General features: G+C 47.2%; 1 protein-coding gene and 1 non-coding gene across 2 annotated transcripts; both read left to right on the plus strand.

Moving 5' to 3' along the window:
• Positions 1 to 1,475: 1,475 nt before the first annotated feature.
• On the plus strand, positions 1,476 to 6,411 carry LOC120910104 (zinc finger protein 551-like). The gene is made up of 3 exons (XM_040321974.1): positions 1,476 to 1,510; positions 1,620 to 1,851; positions 4,938 to 6,411. The coding sequence occupies exons 2-3, from the start codon at positions 1,698 to 1,700 to the stop codon at positions 6,206 to 6,208; spliced, it is 1,425 nt and encodes a 474-aa protein (XP_040177908.1). The 5' UTR covers positions 1,476 to 1,510; positions 1,620 to 1,697; the 3' UTR covers positions 6,209 to 6,411.
• On the plus strand, positions 2,792 to 2,949 carry LOC120912472. The gene has a single exon (XR_005743073.1). It is a non-coding gene; the product is annotated as a U1 spliceosomal RNA (small nuclear RNA).
• Positions 6,412 to 23,135: the final 16,724 nt, after the last annotated feature.

The following is a 23,135-nucleotide window of genomic DNA, read 5'->3' on the forward strand; positions in this document are numbered from 1 at the left end:
GATGGAGGAGGACCCGAGTCACATGACTGAGAGAATATTAGGCCTAACCCTGGAGATCATCTACCTGCTGACTGGAGAGGTGAGGAGGATCCTGGGAGATCACATGGCACCACTCTTATCTCTTTTAATAAGACCCATCTGGAGTGGTAATGAGTATCTTGAAATACCTGAAATTGTTATTATGTCTCTTTACACAGCGTTATGAAGTAAAGAAGAATATATATGGCGAGTCATTCAAAATTAGCAGCTGTCTTCAAGAGGCCACAACAGGAACTCCACCTCAATGTCTGTCAGCTGAGAGTAAATACACCAAGATTCTGGAGGTCACCAACAAGATCACTGAGCTGCTGACAGGAGAGGTAAGCGGTGCCGGGAATTCTGGGACATTATCCAGTAGGGGTGCAACGGATCAAAAAACTCACGGTTCGGATCGTTCCTCGGATCAGGAGTCACGGATCGGATTATTTTTCGGATCGGCAAAAAAAAATCTCCCCCACTGTAATATCCACATCTCCTCCCCCCCCCCCCCCAACACCAACTATAGTACCCCCTCGGTGCAGACCCCCCCCCCTCCTCTTAGTACAGTGACCCCCCCCTCCTCTTAGTACAGTGACCCCCCCTCCTCTTAGTACAGTGCCCCCCCCCCCTTCTCCCCCTTCTCAGGACAGTGACCTCCCCCCTTCTCAGGACAGTGACCCCCCTTCTCAGGACAGTGACCCCCCCTTCTCAGTACAGTGACCCCCTTCTCAGTACAGTGACCCCCTTCTCAGTACAGTGACCCCCCCCCCAGCTAGTACCGACAGATGAGCGGCGTGTCCCACGAGTGTGGGCTCCTCCTCTGTGGGTGTAAACAGAGGAGGGCCGCCGCCGGGTGTACCAAGATGGCCGAGGCTCCTAAGCTAGGCCGAAGCCGCGGTCTTTCCTAATGTTAAGGTGGCGGCTCCGGAGCTAGGCCGAAGCCGCGGCCTTTCCTAGCGTTATGGTCGCGGCTCCGGAGGTAGGCCGAAGCCGCGGCCATAACATTAGGAAAGGCCACGGCTTCGGCCTAGCTCCGGAGCCGTGGCAATCCGCGGATCACAGTGTGTTCCGATCCGAAGGGGATGACCCGTTCGGATCAACTGTGATCCGTTTCACCCCTATTATCCAGTAACAGACAAGGGATGTGTCTGGATGGTGACTGTATCATTGTGTGTGTCAGGTTCCTATAAGGTGTCAGGATGTCACTGTCTATTTCTTGATAGGGTTGGAGGTATTTAGAAGACCTTTCTAAGGATGCGAAGACAGAGAATTGCCAAAGCTTCACATCACCGGGTAAGAGGAGACTTTATTGTAAAGGAGAGAGCAGTACGGAGGGTCCACCTAGATCCCCCATTATCTGATAAACACATAGAAACAATGTATTCAGTCAGTGTGTGTGTTTCCTACAGATGGATCCAGTAATGGGAACCCACGTCCTCTGTATTCCCGGGATTCCACACAGGAAGATCACACCATCCCTCACCATCATCAGGTAGGTGGGGCTGAGCAAACAGAACAATTCTAAACTATAAGTTGACATTCTACTATGTAATCTCTTGTTCATTTTTTCCCCCACTATATTCTATCATTTTGGGGTTTAGGCTGCAGAGTTGAAAGACATTAAAGTTGAGGTTAAAGAGGAAGAAGAGGAGAGGTTGGTGAGTGGAGATCAGCAGTCTATGGAGGAGGGTTGTCCTCTGGATTCCCACAATTCTACACAGGAAGATCTCCAATATACAGAGAATGGGACATCAGGAGATCAGAAGTCTATGGAGGAAGGGGAGGTGATTATGAAAAGTAAACAGGAAAAATCTTCTCTACTTCTCAACGCAAGTAAGTAATATACACTAATGGCCCGTACACACGATACGCATATCGTACGAAAAAGGTCGTCCGAGGAAGAATCGTACGATAATCGGATTGTTAGTACAGAGCTTTTAAGAGCCGATCATGACAGTTCATCCGATATTATTTTATCGGACATGCACGAAAAATGTTCTCGTACAATACCAGATCGTACGATTTTCGTTTAGTCAGTACAGTTGTCGTCCACAAATACATGATTACAAGACATGACATCATTTACAATTCTTTTATTTTTTTTTCTGTCGTACGAGAATTTTCGTGACTTTAATAACCTATTTAATTTTGACTTGCGACTATTAAGCAAAAAAAGTCGTACGATATTCGGATCGTGTGTACGGGGCATAATTGCAGAAGCATTTCCTTTTTTTTTTTTTATTTCTTTGCGGTTAAAGAATTAATTTTATATAATTTCATGGGTTGAAAAAAACAAATGTTCTTGGAATTCACCCCCAAACTCCAACCAGATGAGGAGTGTGTCTTGCCTACAGTCAGGCATGGTGGTGGGAGTGTCATGGTCTGGGGCTGAATGAGTGCTGCCGACACCGGGGAGCTACAGATCATTGAGGGAACCATGAATGCCAACATGTACTGTGACATACTGAATCAGAGCATGATCCCCTCCCCTCGGAGACTGGGCCGCAGGGCAGTATTCCAAATTGATAACGACCCCAAACACACCTCCAAGATGACCACTGCCTTGCTAAAGAAGCTGAGGGTAAAGGTGATGGATTGGCCAAGCATGTCTCCAGACCTAAACCCTATTCTCCAACATCCATAAACACCCTATTCTCCATGATGTCGTCATGGAGGAGTGGAAAGGACTCCAGTGGCAACCTGTGTGAAGCTCTGGTGACCTCCATGCCCAAGAGGGTTAAGGCAGTGCTGGAAAATAATGGTCGCCACACACATACTTACCTGGCAGGGGAGACACCATGATCATGAAGGTGGTTCTCCCAGAGCGAGGCACGGCTATTGCACACTCTGGCCGTGCTGATCGTGGTTGTCTTCCCTGCCGCTTCTCGGCTTTTTGGCTAGGACTGGGTGTGGTATCTGTCCTTATCAGTTGTCAGCGGAGCGCTGAAGCACCTCCTACATGGGGAGGGTGGATGCAATCCAATGACTACATTGCACCTGGAAGCATGGTTTCAGCAGGGACTACGCTGTGCTGCCCGACCGATACTGGGGGCTGGCCCATGGTTGAGTCTGAGCCATCTGGAAGGGTGCTCCTGGTGAGGATGGGTGCTGTGCTTGGTCTTGGTCTTTTTGCCGAGTTCTACTCTGGCCTTCTGGCTGGCTGGTGTAAGTGCTATCTCTGTTAGCGATCCGGTTGGAGGAGCTGGTAATGCCCTGTATGGTGGAACAGAGTAGGACCATGCAAATCCGCCGGGTTGGCTGGCAGGGGTGGAGGGCTGCACTGGCCGGTCGGGGGGTCGGATATGGAACGAAAAGCCTATGGTGCATGTGCCCCTGGATTGGCAGTCCAGGGGTATCTGAAGATCACTGTGTGTGAGGGACACATTGATTTAAGATACCACGGTCACTGCACCAGATACACGCTTTTTTTAGCACCTGCCTCCTGGGCCGGGCCTTTTGGCTAGGACCGGAGGAATTTTTTATTCCTGGCCTGAAGGCCTGATCATTGTTGAACACAATGACCACTTCTTTCACTCTCCTCTTCACTATCCCTTTCCCCCACTTTATTTAATTTAGGCCTGTGTTTGTCACTATTTGTCTTTTTTTTGTTGTGCACGTTTTGGGTCACTGTGTGATTAGTAGGGTGCGGGTCCTCGGGCCAGCCCTGAACGTCTTGGGAGTGGGTGGACATGGCCTTCTGGCTTAGTTCGCCTGCTCTCATGGGGTCTTCCTTCGGGGGAGCCCCACCTAGTACTGGGAGGGTTCTGTTTCGGCAGTCCCTCCAAGGAAGTTGGGTCCGTGTCGCTTCGGTTGCTAGGACCACAGTACCTCAGTCCCCGTCTGGAGCCTAACGCCCCGGGGGATCAGGGTTTGGGTCCTTCTTCACAGGAGGACCACTTGACGTTGCACCCGTCTGCACGTTTTTGTGAACACTCTTTATGTGTGTGCACATTTTTTCTGCACCGGGTGGAGTTATTTGGGTGTGTTCACACGCCATAGGCTTTTCAAAAAAAAAAAAAATAATGGTCGCCACACAAAATATTAGCACTTCGGGCCCAATTTGGACACTTTAACCTAGGGGTGTACTCACTTTTGTTGCCAGCGGTTTAGACATTAATGGCTGTGTGTTGAGTTATTTTGAGGGGACGTCAAAATCACACTGTTATACAAGCTCTACACTCACTCCTTTACATTGTAGCAAAGTGTCATTTCTTCAGTGTTGTCACATGAAAATATACAGTGGAACCTCGCTTTGCGAGTAACGTGGTTAACGAGCATTTTCGCAATACGAGCGCTGTATTTAAAAAAAAAACGAACTCGGTTTGCGAGTGTTGTCTCTCTAAACAAGCAAGATTCAAGCCAGAGCGTTTGGCCTGAGGTGGGGGGGGGGGGCCGAGCCAAGCGGAGCTGAACGGCGCCATTTGGAAATGCTTGGAAATACTTTATTCCCAAGCCTTTCCTCAGGCCTTTCCGTGTGTTTTCGAAGGCTCTCCGGCGCCCCGCCCCCCCACCTCTGGTCACATGTGGTATTGCAGGCCATTGAAGTCAATGCGGAACAAATTATTTTAGTTTCCATTGACTTCAATGGGGAAACTCGCTTTGATATCCAAGTACTTTGGATTATACGCATTTTCCTGGAACGGATTATGCTCATAATCCGAGGTTCCACTGTAGAATAAAATATTTACAAGAATGTGAGTAGTGTACTTACTTTTGTGAGATACTGTACGAGCTGTCCTCGGGCCTTTCCGTGTGTTTCCGATGCTCTCCAGCGCTTACTTTTGTGAGATAATTTACGTTACATTTTTTCTGCTTTGGTTGCACCCAGTTCCATGCCGGAGCTCTGAGAAACTGTTGAATGTTCTACCAACATGATGTATAAGACTTCTAACACTTATTGAAAACTTGGTTTCCAACAGATGGACTCTATCTATGGAACTCTACTGAGGGACATCTTGCTGTATCTCAAAGTTATGTTGCAGAAGATAATGGAATTGTACAATATTTTGTAGGAGTAAATCACGTTACTCAAAGCATCCATCACATACCTTCCCATCCAGACCGATTGATCCATCCCTCTAATTGTGAGGAACCTCCACATACATCCAATGGTGATAGTCGGGATGTCCATCTAAGACCTCACAGTGTGCCGACATCAACAGATCTAGCAGTGGATCCATTAACGTGCTCCGAGTGTGGGAAAATCTTCATTTACAGAAGACACCTTCTTCGACACCAGAAACTTCATGCGAGCCATCGTTATTCATGTTCAGAGTGCGGAAAATGTTTTTCTGAGGAAAATCTGCTCCTCGTGCACAAGAAAATTCATACAGGGGAGCGTCCTTTTTCATGTTCAGAGTGCGGAAAAGCTTACATTCTGAAAAGCGCACTGGTTAAACACCAGGGAATTCACATTGGTGAGCGTCCTTATTCGTGTTCAGAGTGCGAGAAAGCTTTCTTTGAGAAAGGACAACTTGATATACACCAGAGAATTCACACGGGTGAGCGTCCTCATTTATGTTCAGAGTGTGGGAAACGTTACACTCGGAAATCAGACCTTCTTGCACACCAGAGAATTCACACGGGCGATAGTCCTCATTTATGTTCAGAGTGTGGGAAACGTTTCACTCGGAAATCAGACCTTCTTATACACCAGAGAATTCACACGGGTGAGCGTCCTCATTTATGTTCAGAGTGTGGGAAACGTTACACTCGGAAATCAGACCTTCTTGCACACCAGAGAATTCACACGGGCGAGAGTCCTCATTTATGTTCAGAGTGTGGGAAACGTTTCACTCGGAAATCGGACCTTCTTACACACCAGAGAATTCACATGGGTGAGCGTCCGTTCTCGTGTTCAGAGTGCGGGAAATTTTTCTGTTTTAAAAACTCACTGGTTATACACCAGAGAATTCACACGGGTGAGCGTCCGTTCTCGTGTTCAGAGTGCGGGAAATGTTTCTGTTTTAAAAACTCACTGGTTATACACCAGAGAATTCACACGGGGGTGCGTCCTTATTCATGTCCAGAGTGCGGGAAATGTTTTCGTTACAAGAGAGATCTTATTAAGCACCAGAGAATTCACACGGGCGAGCGCCTTTTCTTATGTTCAGAGTGCGGGAAATGTTTCATTCGAAAGGCAGCACTTACTACGCACCAGAAAATTCACACCGGGGAGCATTCTTTTTAATGTTCAGAGTGCGGGAAATGTTTCACTGAGGAAAGAGATCTTATTACACACCGGAGGAGTCATACCACGAGGGTCAGATTTCCCCCTAGTGAGAAAATCTTAGTATAATCACATGAAGATATAATAAATATAAAATATAAAGCTGTACGGAGGCTTTTAAAAGTGTATATTTGAAAAAAATAAAAATATAAATTTCTCCAGCACATTTCATGTTTTCACTCATTAACTACGTAAGGACTGAGCCTATTTTTCAGACTCGTTTACAAGTTAAAACATTTTTTTTTTTGCTAGAAAATTACTTGGAACCTCCAAACATTATGGCCTGGATTCAGAAAGCCCGGCGTCAGATACGCTACGCCATCGTAACCTAGTGAGGCAGGTTCTGTATTCAGAAAGAACCTGTGCCCTAAGTTACGGCGGCGTAGCTTATGAGGGCCGGCGTAAGCCCGCCTAATTCAAAATAGGATGATGTGGGCGTGTTTTATGGTAATTCAGTGTGACCCCACGGAAATGCGCCGGGCGGACGTACATTTCTGAATCGGCGTATCTACCTAATTTTCATATACGCGTAAATCTCCGGAAGCGCCACCTAGCGGCCAGCGTAAATATGCAACTAAGATACGACGGCGTAAGAGACTTGCGTCAGTCGTATCTTAGCCAAATTTCAGCGTATCTTGCTTTCTGAATACAGAAAGAAGATACACCGGCGCATGCTAGAATTTACCCAGCGTATCAATAGATACGCTGATGTAAATTGTTTCTGAATCCGGGCCTATATATTTTTTTTTCATACACCCTACAGAAAAAAATGGCGGTCGTTGCAATACTTTTTGCCACACTGTATTGGGCAGCGGTCTTAAAAACGCAATGTTTTTTTGGGGAAAAATTACACTTTTTCTTATTAAAAAATAACAGTAAACTTAGCCCAATTATTTTTTTATATATTGTGAAAGATAATGTTACGCCGAGTAAATTGATACCCAACATGTCATGCTTCATAATTGCGCCCGCTCGTGGAATGGCGACAAACTTTGACCCATTATAAAAAATCTCCATAGGTGACGCTTAAAAATTCCATCAGGTTACCAGTTTAGAGTTACAGAGGAGGTCTAGGGCTCGAATTATTGCTCTCGCTCTAACGATCGTGGCGATACCTCACATGTGTGGTTTGAACGCCGTTTTCATATGCGGGTGCGACTTGCGTATGCGTTTGCTTCTGTGCGCGAGCTAAGAGGGTGCTTTTTTTTTTAAATTCTTATTTATTAAAATTTTTTGTTTATTTTTTTTTTTTTTACACTGTCCCTTTTTAAAAAACGAATTTCGGATCACTTTATTCCTATTACAGGGAATGTAAACATCTTTTGTAATAGAAAAAAAAAGCATGACCTTAAATATGAGGTCAAAAAGACCTCCAATCTGACATTTACATGGAGTTCCACCAAAAAAATGAAACTTTGTATAAATCAACAGCATTATGCAGTTGGTGTCAAGCATGTGTGTCAGCAAACAGGTGAAGAGGACAAAGACAAGTGTGTCTTGTCTACAGTAAAGCATGGTGGTGGGAGTTTCATGGTCTGGGGCTGCATGAGTGCTGCCGGCAAAGGAATTATGAATGCCAACATGTACTGTGACATACTGAAGCAGAGCATGATCCCCTCCCTCTGGAGACTGGGCCGCAGGGCAGTATTCCAACATGATAACGACCCCAAACACACCTCCTTGCTAAAGAAGCTGAGGGTAAAGGTGATGGACTGGCCAAACATGTCTCCAGACCTAAACCCTATTGAGCATCTGTAGGGCATCCTTAAAATGGAAGGTGGAGAGCACAAGGTCTCTAACACCCACCAGCTCTGTGATCTCATCATGGAGGAGGGGAAGAGAACTCCAGTGGCAACCTGTGAAGCTTTGGTGAACTCCATGCCCAAGAGGGTTAAGGCAGTGCTGGAAAATAATGGTGGCCACATAAAATATTGACACTTTGGGCCATATCTGGACATTTTACCCACTTTTGTTTAATGGCTGTGTGTTGAGTTATTTTGAGGGGACAGCAAATTTACACTGTTATACAAGCTGTACACTCACTACACAACATTGTAGCAAAGTGTCATTTCTTCAGAGATTTCACATGAAAAGATAGAATAAAATATTTACAAAAATGTGAGGAGGGGTGTACTCACTTTTGTGAGATGCTGTATATGAATCTAGTCTACTGGATGCAAAAATAAATGGACATGCAGCATCTGATCAAGATTTAGTCCCTTAAATAGGTGGTATGGTAGAGGCCCATTAAAACCGATTATTGCTTAGATAGGGGCTTCCTAACATTGGTTATCAGAGGAGAAGATGGCCTCCTTAGACTGGTGGTCGAAGGGGAGAATTGTCTATGGGGTTTAGTCAGGAAGCTCCTCACAAATTTACTTGCCAGGAGTAGTTATCCTGGTCAATTGATAGAGATCTATTGAATACTCCCTAAGTTTGGCCTTGTTGCACTTTTATCTTCTACCACAAGGTGACCAGATACTTGGTGGTACTAGTTATGACTTCTCATAACTAGTACCTGGCCACCTTGTCAGGTTATAAGCATATGAGGTATCTCAGCCAATGGGCAGGGGTTTTCTTGGGTCCCTTGGCCTGCTGGGAGAACCTATATATTTGGGTGAGGTCAGGTGATCTCTGTGCTGTGCCACCTGGGTGGCTGTCTGGGTGTACGTGTGTTGTATTGCCCGGGCTGCTGGGCCAGAGATTGGGCCTATCTGGCTGCCAGGCTGTGTGAGGGCCTATCCAGAAGCAAAACAGCATAGGGTTGGGACTGCGACTTGCAGTCCAACCAAAAGTGACGGTTCTGTCGGCCAGAGAACCTGTCAGTGGTCGGAGGTAGAAGGAAAGCTGTCACCACAAAGGGACTAACCACCTTTACCAGGGACCAAAGTGAGTAACTGAAACAAGTACAGGAACCACATTCTCATTGAAAGGGCACGGTGAAGAATCGGGAAACTTCAGGTGGTGATCAAATGCAGGGACCCAGCCCGTGAGGGAGACGCTTGCAGAGCAGCCTTGTGAGTCAAGTCAGGGACCTCGCCGGTTAGCAGGGGTGAAGCTTAAGAAGTATCTGAAGTGCCAAGCTAGGGACAAGCAGGGAAGCCGGGGGTGACGCTTGATGAGATACCACCACAAACCTTGGAGGAGCTCAAGGGATTCAGAGTCAGTGAATCAGTGGCCTAGTGAGAGACTTGGAGCTCAGTGTTGAAGAACTACAAGAGGCAGTTGTAATGAAGATGAAAGGACTGTTACGTTTGGGTTAGGAACTGTTAAAGACTGTTACCATAGGAAAAAGCATTCCTAAAAGTGCAGATGTGGCTTCTTGCTGGAGCCTTTCCCTGCACAGCTGTTCTCTTATTGAAGTCTCAGAGTCTGCCAATTGAATTAGCAACTACCTAAGGGTGGCCTGGCTCTAACCCTCTTTCCCCCCAAAATACAAAAAGACTGTTAGAAGATATAAAACCTCTTTTGCATCCAAGAAGTGTCTGACACCCAATAGATTTGTCCACCTTGCACCCACTATGCCTCACATTCCACCACATACAGGAGGATGTCCGCTATCTTTGGCCTGGGAATTTCTCATTAGACTGGCCAAGGCCAGAGACATTGCTACACTTACAATCATGGTCAGTAGGAAAAAAAGTACAATTATAAACAGTTAAAAACATTGCAACAAAGGAATTATTAGAAAACGGTAAGAGAAGCTACTGAAGAAAATAAAGTGAGAGAGGTAAAAGAATGTAGTGTGGATGGTGGAGGAGAGCTGTCGGAGAATGTAGTGTGGATGGTGGGAGGAGAGCTGTCGGAGAATGTAGTGTGGATGGTGGAGGAGAACTGTCGGAGAATGGAGTGTGGATGGTGGAGGAGAGCTGTCGGAGAATGTAGTGTGGATGGTGGAGGAGAGCTGTCGGAGAATGTAGTGTGGATAGTGGAGGAGAGCTGTCGGAGAATGTAGTGTGGATGGTGGAGGAGAGATGTCGGAGAATGTAGTGTGGATGGTGGAGGAGAGCTGTCGGAGAATGTAGTGTGAATGGTGGAGGAGAGCTGTCGGAGAATGTAGTGTGGATGGTGGGGGAGAGCTGTTGGAGAATGTAGTGTGGATGGTGGTGAGGAGAGCTGTCGGAGAATGTAGTGTGGATGGTGGGGGGCAGGGCCGTTTGAAGGAATTTGGGGGCCCCAATCAAAATGGACATAGAGGCCCCCCAACCCCCCTGAATGCACACAAAGCCTACAGGAACCGCAGCATAGCGATACAGTTTAAGTTCACCCACACTCAAAGACTGGTGCCCCCATCACAGACTGGTGCCCCCATCAAAGACTGGTGCCCCATCACAAACTGCCCCCCATCACAGACTGACCCCCCCCATCACAGACTGGTGCCTCCATCACAGACTGACCCCCCATCACAGACTGGCCCCTCCATCACAGACTGATCCCCCATCACAAACTGGTGCCCCATCACAGACTGACCCCCCATCACACTGGTGCCCCCATCATAGACTGACCCCACATCACAGACTGACCCCCCATCACAGACTGACCCCCCCTTCAGTTTAGACTCCATTTAGTGCATACCCCCACCTTCAGTTTAGCCCCATTCAATGCAGATCCCCGCTGCAGGGTACCCCCTTCAGTGCAATTTACCGCTTCAGGATACCCCCCTTCAGTGCAGATCCCCCACCTTCAGTTTAGCTCCATTCAGTGCAGATCCCCGCTTCAGGGTACCCCCCTTCAGTGCAGATCCCCGCTTCAGGGTACCCCCTTCAGTGTAGATCCCCATCTTCAGTTTAGCCCCCCTTCAGTGCAGATCCCCCTTCAGGGTACCCCCCTTCAGTGCAGATTCTCCCCTTTAGGGTACCCCTTCAGTGTAAACCCCCACCTTCAGTTTAGCCCCCCTTCAGTGCAGACACCTACCTTAAGTTTAGCCCCCCTTTAGGGTACCCCCTTCAGTGCAGATCCCCCTTTAGGGTACCCCCCCTTCAGTGTAGACCCCTACCTTCAGTTTAGCCCCCCTTCAGTGTAGACCCCCACCTTCAGTTTAGCCCCCCTTCAGTGCAGACACCCACCTTCAGTGCAGATCCCCCTTTAGGGTACCCCCCTTCAGTGCAGGACCCCACCCCCCATTCAGTACCTCAGATCAGCGCGGCGGCCATGGCGGCACATGCACAGCAGGTCAGGTCCCCCTCCCCTGTGTACACATAACAGAGGAGGGGCAGGCGGCTTCTCTCTGTGCGGCTTCATGTGTGATATCCGGGATTGGATTGCTCAAGCACACAGCGGCGGCCGCGAGGGGGAGGATGGTTGGTGCAGCGGTGTGTCACCCTGCACACGGCACCCCCCTGCAGTCTACCGTCTGCCTGATATCAGGCGCCGGGCGGGAATCGGGATCGCTCAGACACAGCCGCGCCGTGAGAGGAGGGGATGGTTCGTGCAGCGGTGTGTCACCATGCACCCAGCACAGCCCCCCCACCCCCATCGCCACTATAGCTTGCCTCTCCCTGCGTGCCTGTGCCTTGCAGCGCTGTCATTGACATAATCGCGGAGGGGGTGTGGTGTGAACATAGCAGCAGGCAGACAGACAAGCCAGCTTGGGGGCCCCTTTCTAGCTCGGGGCCCCAAGCAATTGCTTGGTTTGCCTGTCCTGTTGCGACGGGCCTGGTGGGGGGAGAGCTGTCAGAGAATGTAGTGTGTGGATGGTGGAGGAGAGCTGTCAGAGAATGTAGTGTGGATGGCGGAGGAGAGCTGTCGGAGAATGAAGTGTGGATGGTGGAGGAGAGCTGTCGGAGAATGTAGTGTGGATGGTGGGGGGAGAGCTGTCAGAGAATGTAGTGTGTGGATGGTGGAGGAGAGCTGTCAGAGAATGTAGTGTGTGGATGGTGGAGGAGAGCTGTCAGAGAATGTAGTGTGGATGGCGGAGGAGAGCTGTCGGAGAATGTAGTGTGGATGGTGGAGGAGAGCTGTCGGAGAATGTAGTGTGGATGGTGGAGGAGAGCTGTCGGAGAATGTAGTGTGGATGGTGGAGGAGAGCAGTCGGAGAATGTAGTGTGGATGGTGGGGGAGAGCTGTCGGAGAATGTAGTGTGGATGGTGGAGGAGAGCTGTCGGAGAATGTAGTGTGGATGGTGGAGGAGAGCTGTCGGAGAATGTAGTGTAGATGGTGGGAGGAGAGCTGTCGGAGAATGTAGTGTGGATGGTGGAGGAGAGCTGTCGGAGAATGTAATGTGGATGGTGGGGGAGATCTGTCGGAGAATGTAGTGTGGATGGTGGGGGAGATCTGTCGGAGAATGTAGTGTGGATGGTGGGAGGAGAGCTGTCGGAGAATGTAGTGTGGATGGTGGAGGAGAGCTGTCGGAGAATGTAGTGTGGATGGTGGAGGAGAGCTGTCGGAGAATGTAGTGTGGATGGTGGAGGAGAGCTGTCGGAGAATGTAGTGTGGATGGTGGGAGGAGAGCTGTCGGAGAATGTAGTGTGGATGGTGGGAGGAGATCTGTCGGAGAACGTAGTGTGGATGGTGGAGGGGAGCTGTCGGAGAATGTAGTGTGGATGGTGGAGGAGAGATGTCGGAGAATGTAGTGTGGATGGTGGGAGGAGAGCTGTCGGAGAACGTAGTGTGGATGGTGGAGGGGATCTTTCAGAGAATGTAGTGTGGATGGTGGAGGAGAGCTGTCGGAGAATGTAGTGTGGATGGTGGAGGAGATCTGTCGAAGAATGTAGTGTGGATGGTGGAGGAGAGCTGTCGGAGAATGTAGTGTGGATGGTGGAGGAGATCTTTCGGAGAATGTAGTGTGGATGGTGGGAGGATAGCTGTTGGAGAATGTAGTGTGGATGGTGGAGGAGATCTGTCGGAGAATGTAGTGTGGATGGTGGAGGAGAACTGTCGGAGAATGTAGTGTGGATGGTGGAGGAGATCTGTCGGAGAATGTAGTGTGGATGGTGGAGATCTGTCGGAGAATGTAGTGTGGATGGTGGAGGAGAGCTGTCGGAGAATGTAGTGTGGATGGTGGAGGAGAGCTGTCGGAGAATTTAGTGTGGATGGTGGAGGAGATCAGTCGGAGAATGTGGTGTGGATGTGGGGGAGAGCTGTCGGAAAAATTAACATGATAGGTATACAATTAAACGATTCCTGTTTATATTGATAATGAAATTAATAAAAACAATTAAAATCATATTATTAAAGCGGGAGTTCACCCAAAAATAAATTTTTACCATTAGATTGAGGCTAATTTTGCGAAGCAGAATCGTGTGTTTTTTTAAAAAGCAATGCCGTACTTATCCGTTTTAGAGATGGATGTTCTCCGCCGCTTCTGGGTATGATCTTCGGGACTGGGCGTTCCTATTTGATTGACAGCCTTCCGACGGTCGCATACAGTGCGTCACGAGTTGCCGAACATCGGTGCGGCTCTATATGGCGCCGGCGCACCGACGTTCGGCTACTTTCGGGAACTCGTGACGCGCTGTATGCGACCGTCGGAAGGCTGTCAATCAAATAGGAACGCCCAGTCCCGCAGCCCATACCCGGAAGCGGCGGAGAACTTCCATCTCTAAAACGGTAAGTACGGCATTGATTTTTAAAAAAACACCCGATTCTGCTTCGCAAAATTAGCCACGATCTAATGTAAAAAAATTATTTTTTTGGGTGAACTTCCACTTTAAGCACTTGGTATATATATTTTTTTTTTGTTTCACATGTTTATTAATAATAAATTGTAATTTTTAATATTTTTTTTATATTGGTTATGTTTTACCTGATTTATAATTTCCATGCGTAATAATGTATACAACGTAAAGGAAGAATAAAACGAAGGCTGCGGGCAAAACATTAAAACATAACAAAGGACTAAGGGCCAGATTCACATAGAAGAGCGGCGGCGTAACGTATCGTAGATACGTTACACCACTGCAATTTTTCATCGCAAGTGCCTGATTCACCAAGCACTTGCGATGAAAACCTACGCCGGCGGCCTCCGGCGCAAGGCGGGCCAATTTAAATGGGCGTGTGCCATTTAAATTAGGCGCGCTCCCGCGCTGGACCTACTGCGCATGCTCCGTTTTTTCCGTATCGTAATTCCGTATTCCCGGACGGCTTACGCAAACGACGTTGATTTTTAAATTTTGACGCGGGAACGACAGCCATACTTTAGACAGCAATACGCTTGCTGACTAAAATTAGGGCACCTAAAACGACGACTAACTTTGCGACGGGAAACTAGACTAGCGGTGACGTAGCGAACGCGAAAATCCGTCGTGAATCGCCGTAACTCCTAATTTGCATACCCAACGCTGGTTTACGACGCAAACTCCCCCAGCGGCGGTCGCGGTATTGCATCCTAAGATCCGACAGTGTAAAACAATTACACCTGTCGGATCTTATGGATATCTATGCGTAACTGATTCTATGAATCAGTCGCATAGATAGAAACAGAGATACGACGGCGTATCTCCACTGTGAATCTGGCCCAAAGTATTTATATTTTCCACAAGATAACGATCTAATTTATTGTGAGCTGGGCAATCTATCCTCTTCCTTCATAGTCATTGTGATGTATTTTATATCAAGCTGCCCTTACTGCTACATAGAGCTATTTATCCAACTGTCCATCCAGAGCCTCTGGTTTATAGACCGGATACATCCTAAATATAGACCCATTTATCCAACTGTCCATCCAGAGCCTCTGGTTTATAGACCGGATACATTCTAAATATAGAACCATTTATCCAACTCTCCATCCAGAGCCTCTGGTTTAGAGACTAGATACATCCTAAATATAGAGCCATTTATCCAACTGTCCATCCAGAGCCTCTGGTTTATAGACCGGATGCATCCTAAATATAGAACCATTTATCCAACTGTCCATCCAGAGCCTCTGGTTTATAGACCAGATACATCCTAAATATAGAGCCATTTATCCAACTGTCCATCCAGAGCCTCTGGTTTATAGACCGGATACATCCTAAATATAGAACCATTTACAGTAATGAGAAAAAGTTTTGTCTTCTACGTATTAAAGATAAAGATCCGATCTTCGTTCAGACAGTGCCTACAAATAAAGGTGATATACTTAAATAACACAGGGCACAGTTTACTGTTTCAATCATTTATTCAGATAAAATATTAATATAATGGTGTGCTGTGGTAAAAGTAAGTACACCCATGGGCTCAGAAGCTTGTCCTCTGTATTAGAAATGACTGATCTTTGGCGTCAATGTGGTTTTGGACCACTTCTTCAGGCAAAAGTGATTCGCTTTCAAGGTGTTGGTGGGTTCTGTTGCATGAGCTGCTTGTTTTATAAAACCCTACATCATTCCAGATCCCGCTATTTCTTCCTTTTGCGCCATTCCTTGGTGAATTTGCTAGTGTGCTTCAAGTCATCGTGTTGAGAAATCAATTTCTGGTTTAACTTCAACCTTCAGAGAACCTCACATTCACATTTGGCATTTAGCAATTCACATTTTAGCATCACATTCATTTTCATAAGATGCAGAATACATAGCTGTCTCAATGTCTGAAAGCTGCCCAGGCTTCGCAGCACCCTAAGCAATACCATTTCCACCACCATGTTTCACAGTTGGTGTGAGATTCTACTGCAATGCTGTCTTTGATTTTAGGCCAATCCTATTTTCTATCACTAGGGCAAAAAACTCTTATGTTTATCTCTGCAATCTACAGAACATTGTTGTAGAAGGCCTGGTCTTTGTCTACATCAGTGGTTCTCAACCCTGTCCTCAAGTACCCCCAACAGGCCACGTTTTGGGAATTTCTCTTAGATAAAATAGTTGTCCAAAATACTGAGCCATTGACTCAAATTTAAAGCACCTGTGCAAGATAAAGGAAAACCTGCAAACATGGCCTATTGGGGGTACTTGAGAACAGGTTTGAGAACCACTGGCCTACACCCCGTAGAGTCTCCCTTTACATCGGGTGTCCCCAAAAGAGTCCTCCTTTACATCAGGTGTCCCCATAGAGCTCCCCCTTTACATTGGATGCCCCCAGTAAGGGCCCCCTTTTACATCAGTTGTCCCCAGTAAAGTCCCCCTTTGCATCAGGTGCCCCCAGTAGTCTCCCTTTATAGCAGGTGCCCCCAGTAGAATCTCCCTTTACATCAGGTGCCCCAGTAAAATCTCCCTTTACATCAGGTGCCCACAGTAGAGTCTCCCTTTACTTTAGGTGCCCCCAGTAGAGTTTCCCTTTACACTAGGTGCCCCCAATAGAGTCCCCCTTTGCATCAAGTGTCCCAATAGAGTCCCCCTTTACATTGGGTATCCCCAGTAGAGTTTCCCTTTACATCGGGTGTCCCCACTAAAGTCCCCCTTTACATCAGGTGTCCCCAGTAGAGGCCCTTTACATCAGATGTCCCTAATAGAGTCCCCCTTTACACCAGGTGCCCCCAGTAGAGTCCTCCGTTACTTCAGGTGTCCATATACTCCCATATTTTTAACGCCTCTTCTCCCTTGTACTAGGAGATCAGTAGTCACAGCGTCTCCTTCCTCACAAAAAATATGGGCCCGTGCCCACACTGCAAAGGTTAATAGTTTGTTTTGTCCAGGGGAGAGGAGAAACCCTTATACTTACCTGATCCTCTACTCCCTCGGCAGATGGTATTCCCCCCACAATCTGGCAGTGGACTGTTCCTGGCGTCCTCACACCCAGACACTGCTCTGGGGTGGGTGACCTCAAGACTACTAGAGCACACTTTTATCTTTCCCCTAGACATAAACGCACTGCAAGGGACAGCTTTTGATGCACATGGAGTTCAGTTTTAACCAGAGAGTATTTTTTTCTTTTTCTTTTTTTTATAAAAAAAATATTGGTTTCAATGTTATAGACAAATAACCAAACGTACAAAAAAATTAAAAGCACAGTGACCCACACATGGGTGCTATAATAATTCACATGTCAATGAAGTCAAACAGGGACATTTTTAGAAAAGGAAATAGGTGAAGCCCCTAGAAGTCATCATATAATCAGGATTAGCAAAGCCATATTACCCCCCGTGGTCTGGATAGCTAACAACGTGGAACCCGACAGTAAGATAGACGTTACCAAGGTAAGAGGATTAAAAAGTGGCACAGCACACTATAATCATTTCTAGGCCATTGACAGCTCTGCTAACCACTTGGACCAAATCTTGTCATATTTTTTAGGACAGCCTCTATTAGCGTAGGCATCTTTATAAAGTGGCAGGCCATTGTTGACCAGCTGTTTCCAGAAGGTTACAGGTGGGGTAATTGATTTCTTCCAGTGAAGCATAATAGTTTTCCTAGCATAGAATAAAAGTATACTGACTAGAGTACGCCCAGCCACTGTAGGGATTAGATATTCAACAATTCCTAGTAAACAAGCAGACATGGAGGACCACAAGGGTAAAGCACTGACGACGTCATTGATGACGAAACACGTTGCCACCTGGCCTTAAGGTCCTCTAGGGGAGGCAGTGAAACTCTAATAAGGTGGGAGCATAGTTCAGAAGTAGGTTGTTCCTTACAATCAAACCCGGAGAACATCCTCTAGAGAGGATTGTATCATTTGGGGGGGGGGGGGGAATTAGTTGCCAAAGTCATAGGAGATAAGGGAGTTAAGGAGTGATTATAAACAGGGGTTTAGTTGGCACGCATTTGCACAACGCATGCTTAAGCTGCAAGGCCTCTTCGCGGCACCCTGTGTATAGCTTGCAGTACTAACACTACTGAATTCCTAAGCGTCTCCACAGTGGAAGCACATGCATTCTAACGGATAGATGAGGGGCAGGTGGGCCTGGAGGTATCCAAGTCCTCCTTAAAGGCACAGAGGGCACACTGGACACCCTGCACATACTGGACAACAGTCACCAAACAGCGGTGACTTACCCCACCTGGAAGTGCTGAACCACATATCTAGTGTGTGATCCAGTGCAGAAGAGCCTCTTTGCCCCCGTACTCTTACATGAGGCCGAAAGCAAGTTGTTAATTACAGGAACCCCTGAATTTTATCCATGGCACGCAGGCAACAATGTCATTGTGATCCTTCTGGAGAGGTCCTAGGAATCTTGGATCTCTCTAAAAAAAAAAGGTCTCCAGTACTGTGTTGGACCCTCATCTCCCATGTATTGGGTCTCCAGTACTGTGTTGGACCCTCATCTCCCGGGTATCGGATCTCCAGTACTGTGTTGGACCCTCATCTCCCGGGTATTGGGTCTCCAGTACTGTGTTGGACCCTCATCTCCCGGGTATTGGACCCTCATCTCCCGGGTATTGGATCTCCAGTACTGTGTTGGACCCTCATCTCCCGGGTATTGGGTCTGCGGTACTGTGTTGGACCCTCATCTCCCGGGTATTGGGTCTCCGGTACTGTGTTGGACCCTCATCTCCCGGGTATTGGATCTCCAGTACTGTGTTGGACACTCATCTCCCGGGTATTGGATCTCCAGTACTGTGTTGGACCCTCATCTCCCGGGTATTGGATCTCCAGTACTGTGTTGGACACTCATCTCCCGGGTATTGGATCTCCAGTACTGTGTTGGACCCTCATCTCCCGGGTATTGGGTCTCCAGTACTGTGTTGGACCCTCATCTCCCGGGTATTGGACCCTCATCTCCCGGGTATTGGATCTCCAGTACTGTGTTGGACCCTCATCTCCCGGGTATTGGGTCTCCAGTACTGTGTTGGACCCTCAGCTCCCGGGTATTGGGTACTTACCCTTCTCCAGAGATCTGGCCAGGAGGAAAATATTATGGCGCTCCCATCGTTATCATTATACAATGGTATAGAGGGGAGACGGGTCCTGATCTAATGAGTGGACATGTATTGTAGTGCAAGGTCTGCTTTAACCACAGTGAAGGGTTAATGTACAGATTATTGATCGGACAGTGAAGGGTTAATGTATAGATTATTGATCGGACAGTGAGTGGTTAATATTTAGATTATTGATCGGACAGTGAAGGGTTAATGTACAGATTATTGATCGGACAGTGAAGGGTTAATGTACAGATTATTGATCGAACAGTGAGGGGTTAATGTACAGATTATTGATCGGACAGTGAGTGGCTAATGTATAGATTATTGATCGGACAGTGAGTGGTTAATATTTAGATTATTGATCGGACAGTGAAGGGTTAATGTATAGATTATTGATCGGACAGTGAGGGGCTAATGTATAGATTATTGATCGGACAGTGAGGGGTTAATGTACAGATTATTGATCGGACAGTGAGGGGTGAATGTACAGATTATTGATCGGACAGTGAGGGGTGAATGTATAGATTATTGATTGGATAGTGAGGGGTTAATGTACAGATTATTGACCAGACTGTGAGGGGGTGAATGTATAGATTATTGATTGGATAGTGAAGGGTTAATATACAGATTATCGGACAGTGACGGGTTAATGTACAGATTATTGATCGGACCGTGAGGGGTTAATATACAGTTACTATATTTAAAAAATGGAGGGTCTCACATATATATATAATTACTATGAATGAGTATTATACAGAGACTATAGAGAGGACAATGAGGGGTTAATATAGACATACTCACCATGAAGGGTTAATGTACAGTGACTATAGCAGGACAGCGAGGGGTTAATGCAGAGAGAACATCGCCCACAGCCTCCAGTCACAAAGCCCGGGCTCTGAGTTGGTTCCTCTCATAGAGGGCCGCCCCGCACTGCGCTCTCCTCACAAAAGTGTCTCCAGTTCGGGGGATAGCTCTGGGAGCTGGCGGCCATTTTGTTGAAGATAACTTTCCCATTCAAAGTAACGGGTCTGACCTCGGGAACATGGCCCCGCCCCTAGGACTCCGGTGTTGTAGTAGTGATAGCTGAGGGAAAACTGGTGATTGGCGGAGGAAGGTCATGTGACCTGATTCTGACTGAGCTAAGCGATGAGTGCCGTGTGAGGAGAACGCTTCCCGCCAAAGGAAAGGACTGTACCAATTGTGGAATGGGAGGGGGACGTTAGCAACACAAATTCGGGCTGTACCATTTGCAGTGTAGAGGGGGAGTGTTCTGTCAGAGGACTGTACCAACTGTGGAATGGGAGGGGGACGCTAGAAACACAAATTCGGGCTGTACCATTTGCAGTGTAGAGAGTGTTCTGCCAGAGGACTGTACCAATTGTGAGAGGGGAGGGAGACTCTTGAAACTCTTACCACTCCACTAGGGCTGTACCATCTACATTTTAAAATGGAACTTCACTTTCCATTATATTAATCCTCATTCTGCCAGCATTAGTAAATAGATAGGAAGGTAGATCATATTTTCTGGTTTTATACCTTTTTTTATTATTTATTATTTCTTTAGTAACTTCCTGGTTTCTTGCCTAGGCAAATGATATCATACACCCCAGAGGTCTTCAGGAGGGGAGGATGGGCTTTTCTCAGCTAAGCAGACTCTTGCATGCATGCTTGATCTAAGGGTAGATGGATTCCAGGAAGTAAATGCTACATGAATCGTCTGCCCTTACTCAAGATGGCCACGGCAAGAAAAGGGGGTGATTTTCTAAGCATAGAGACACAAATGCATGGAGGAGTTTGCTTTGAACATTAAAAATGAATGAAATGGTGTTTTTTGGTTGGGGGGCTCAGATACCGAAAAATGATGGCCAGGCGGGGTTCAGTTGTTCTGACTGGACGTCATATGACATCCTTCACTCGTGTTCGTCCCCCGGGGGGTGAGCAGAGCGGGGATCGGAGGTTCTGTGTGTCCCTCGGACATACCACATCTCCGATCACGGGAAAGAGCCTATGATGTAAGCCCTTTACCATGTGATCATCTGTGCCCAATCACAGGGTAACTAGGAAGTGCCGGATATCAGCATTCCTCTCCTTACACTGACTGGGGAGATCTGCAATGATAATCAGTGCAGCCCCATCAGTGATGCCTGTCAGTTCCCACCATAAGTGCTGTCTTATCAGCCCACCCACCAGTGCCGCCTATCAGTGCTGTACATTAGTGCAACCTTATGAGTGCCGCCAATTTTCAGCTTTCAGCGCTCTCGCACTTTGAATGACAATTGCGCGGTCATGCTACATTATTTTTAATATTTTTTTAGATTGGTAGAGCTTTATTTTGCTGATATGTAATCACCACTGTGTTTCTTATTTATTGATAAACAAACAAAAAAGAGCAAACATTTTAGGGGAAAAAACGTATTTCTTAGCTTCTGTTATAAAATTAAAAAAAATTCCTTCACTAATGTGCACTGATGAGGAGACACTGATAAGGCTGCACTGTACTGTGGCACTGATGGACACTGATAGACTGCACTGTAATGTGGCACTGATAGGCTGCAATGATGAACACAGGCTGCACTGATGGGCACTGATTAGGCTGCACTGTAATGTGGCACTAATAGGCTGCACTGATGGACACTGATAGGCTGCACTGATAGACAATGATAGGCTGCACTGATGAGGAGAAACTGATAAGGCTGGGCTGTAATGTGGCACTGATAGGCTGCACTGATGAACACTGATATGTTGCACTGATGGGCACTGATAGGCTACACTGATCGACACTGATAGACTGTACTGGTGAACACAGATAGGCTGCACTGATCGACACTGATAGACTGTACTGGTGAACACAGATAGGCTGCACTGATAGGCTGCACTGATGGACACTGATAGACTGCACTGGTGAACACAGATAGGCTGCACTGATGAGGAGACACTGATAAGGCTGCATTGTAATGTGGCCTGATAGGCTGCAATGATGAACACAGATAGGCTGCACTGATGGGCACTGATAGGCTACACTGTATTGTGGCACTAATAGGCTGCACTGATGGACACTGATAGGCTGCACTGATGGACACTGATAGGCTGCACCGATGGACACTGATAGACTGCACTGATGGACAATGATAGGCTGCAATGAGGCAGCACTGATAAGGCTGGACTGTAATGTGGCACTGATAGGCGGCATTGATGAACACTGATATGCTGCACTGATAGGTTGCACTGTAATGTGGCACTGATAGGCGGCATTGATGAGGAGGCACTGATTGGCAGCGCTGGTGGGCACTGTATTGTGGCACTAATAGGCTGCACTGATGGACACTGATAGGCTGCACCGATGGACACTGATAGGCTGCACTGAGGGACAATGATAGGATGCAATACTGATAAGGCTGGACTGTAATGTGGCACTGATAGGCTGCGCTGATGAACACTGATATGCTGCACTGATAGGCTGCACTGTAATGTGGCACTGATAGGCGGCATTGATGAGGAGGCACTGATTGGCAGCACTGGTGGGCACTGTTGGGGCTGCATTGATAATCAGGACACTGTTAATCATTGCCTTGGTTATCAATGTAGATGTCACCTTTGTGGATGCTGCTTACCGGCTCTCCTCTCCTCACACACTGTCAGTGCAAGAAGGGGCCCACCGATAACAGCAAATCCTGCTTACACTGTGTTTGGACACAGCTGGTCACATGGTAAAGAGCAGCTGTGATTGGCTCTTTACCCACAGGGCAGAGCTGATCACAGATGATTGCCAATGTGTGCCGCAGGGTGTGTGCGCAGGACGGCGCCTATCCCTCCGGCAATGTGCGACGGTGCTGTAACTGTCATTCGGCTTCAGCGCGGTCATGATGGGGTTAGATCTGAGCTCTACTCTGCGTTTCCCTGCAGTCAGACTGTCTGCTTTTGGGGACCTGCGTCCACATGGGACCGTGTGTCCCAATTGACATCAATGGGACTGCCTGTACGGGATGCACGGACCACCTGTGCTCATCCCTGTACAGGAGAATACGGCCCGGCACAGGTGTATGGTGTAGTACGCCCCGTGTAAACGAGGGAAGATAGTTTTATTCTAATTTTCATTTTTCACATGTTTACAAACATTTATATGATAAAATTATTGTTTTCCTTTTTTCTTTTTTGGACATTAACCAAAACATAAAAGT

Source organism: Rana temporaria, chromosome 8, assembly GCF_905171775.1.
Source record: "Rana temporaria chromosome 8, aRanTem1.1, whole genome shotgun sequence".
NCBI lineage: Eukaryota > Metazoa > Chordata > Amphibia > Anura > Ranidae > Rana > Rana temporaria.

Excerpts from the sequence above, each read along its gene's own strand:
- LOC120910104 (XM_040321974.1), top strand. The coding sequence starts at position 1,698 with ATGGAGGAGGGTTGTCCTCTGGATTCCCACAATTCTACACAGGAAGAT. Across the intron at positions 1,852-4,937 it reads TTCTCTACTTCTCAACGCAA|ATGGACTCTATCTATGGAAC; the intron begins GTAAGTAATATA and ends GGTTTCCAACAG.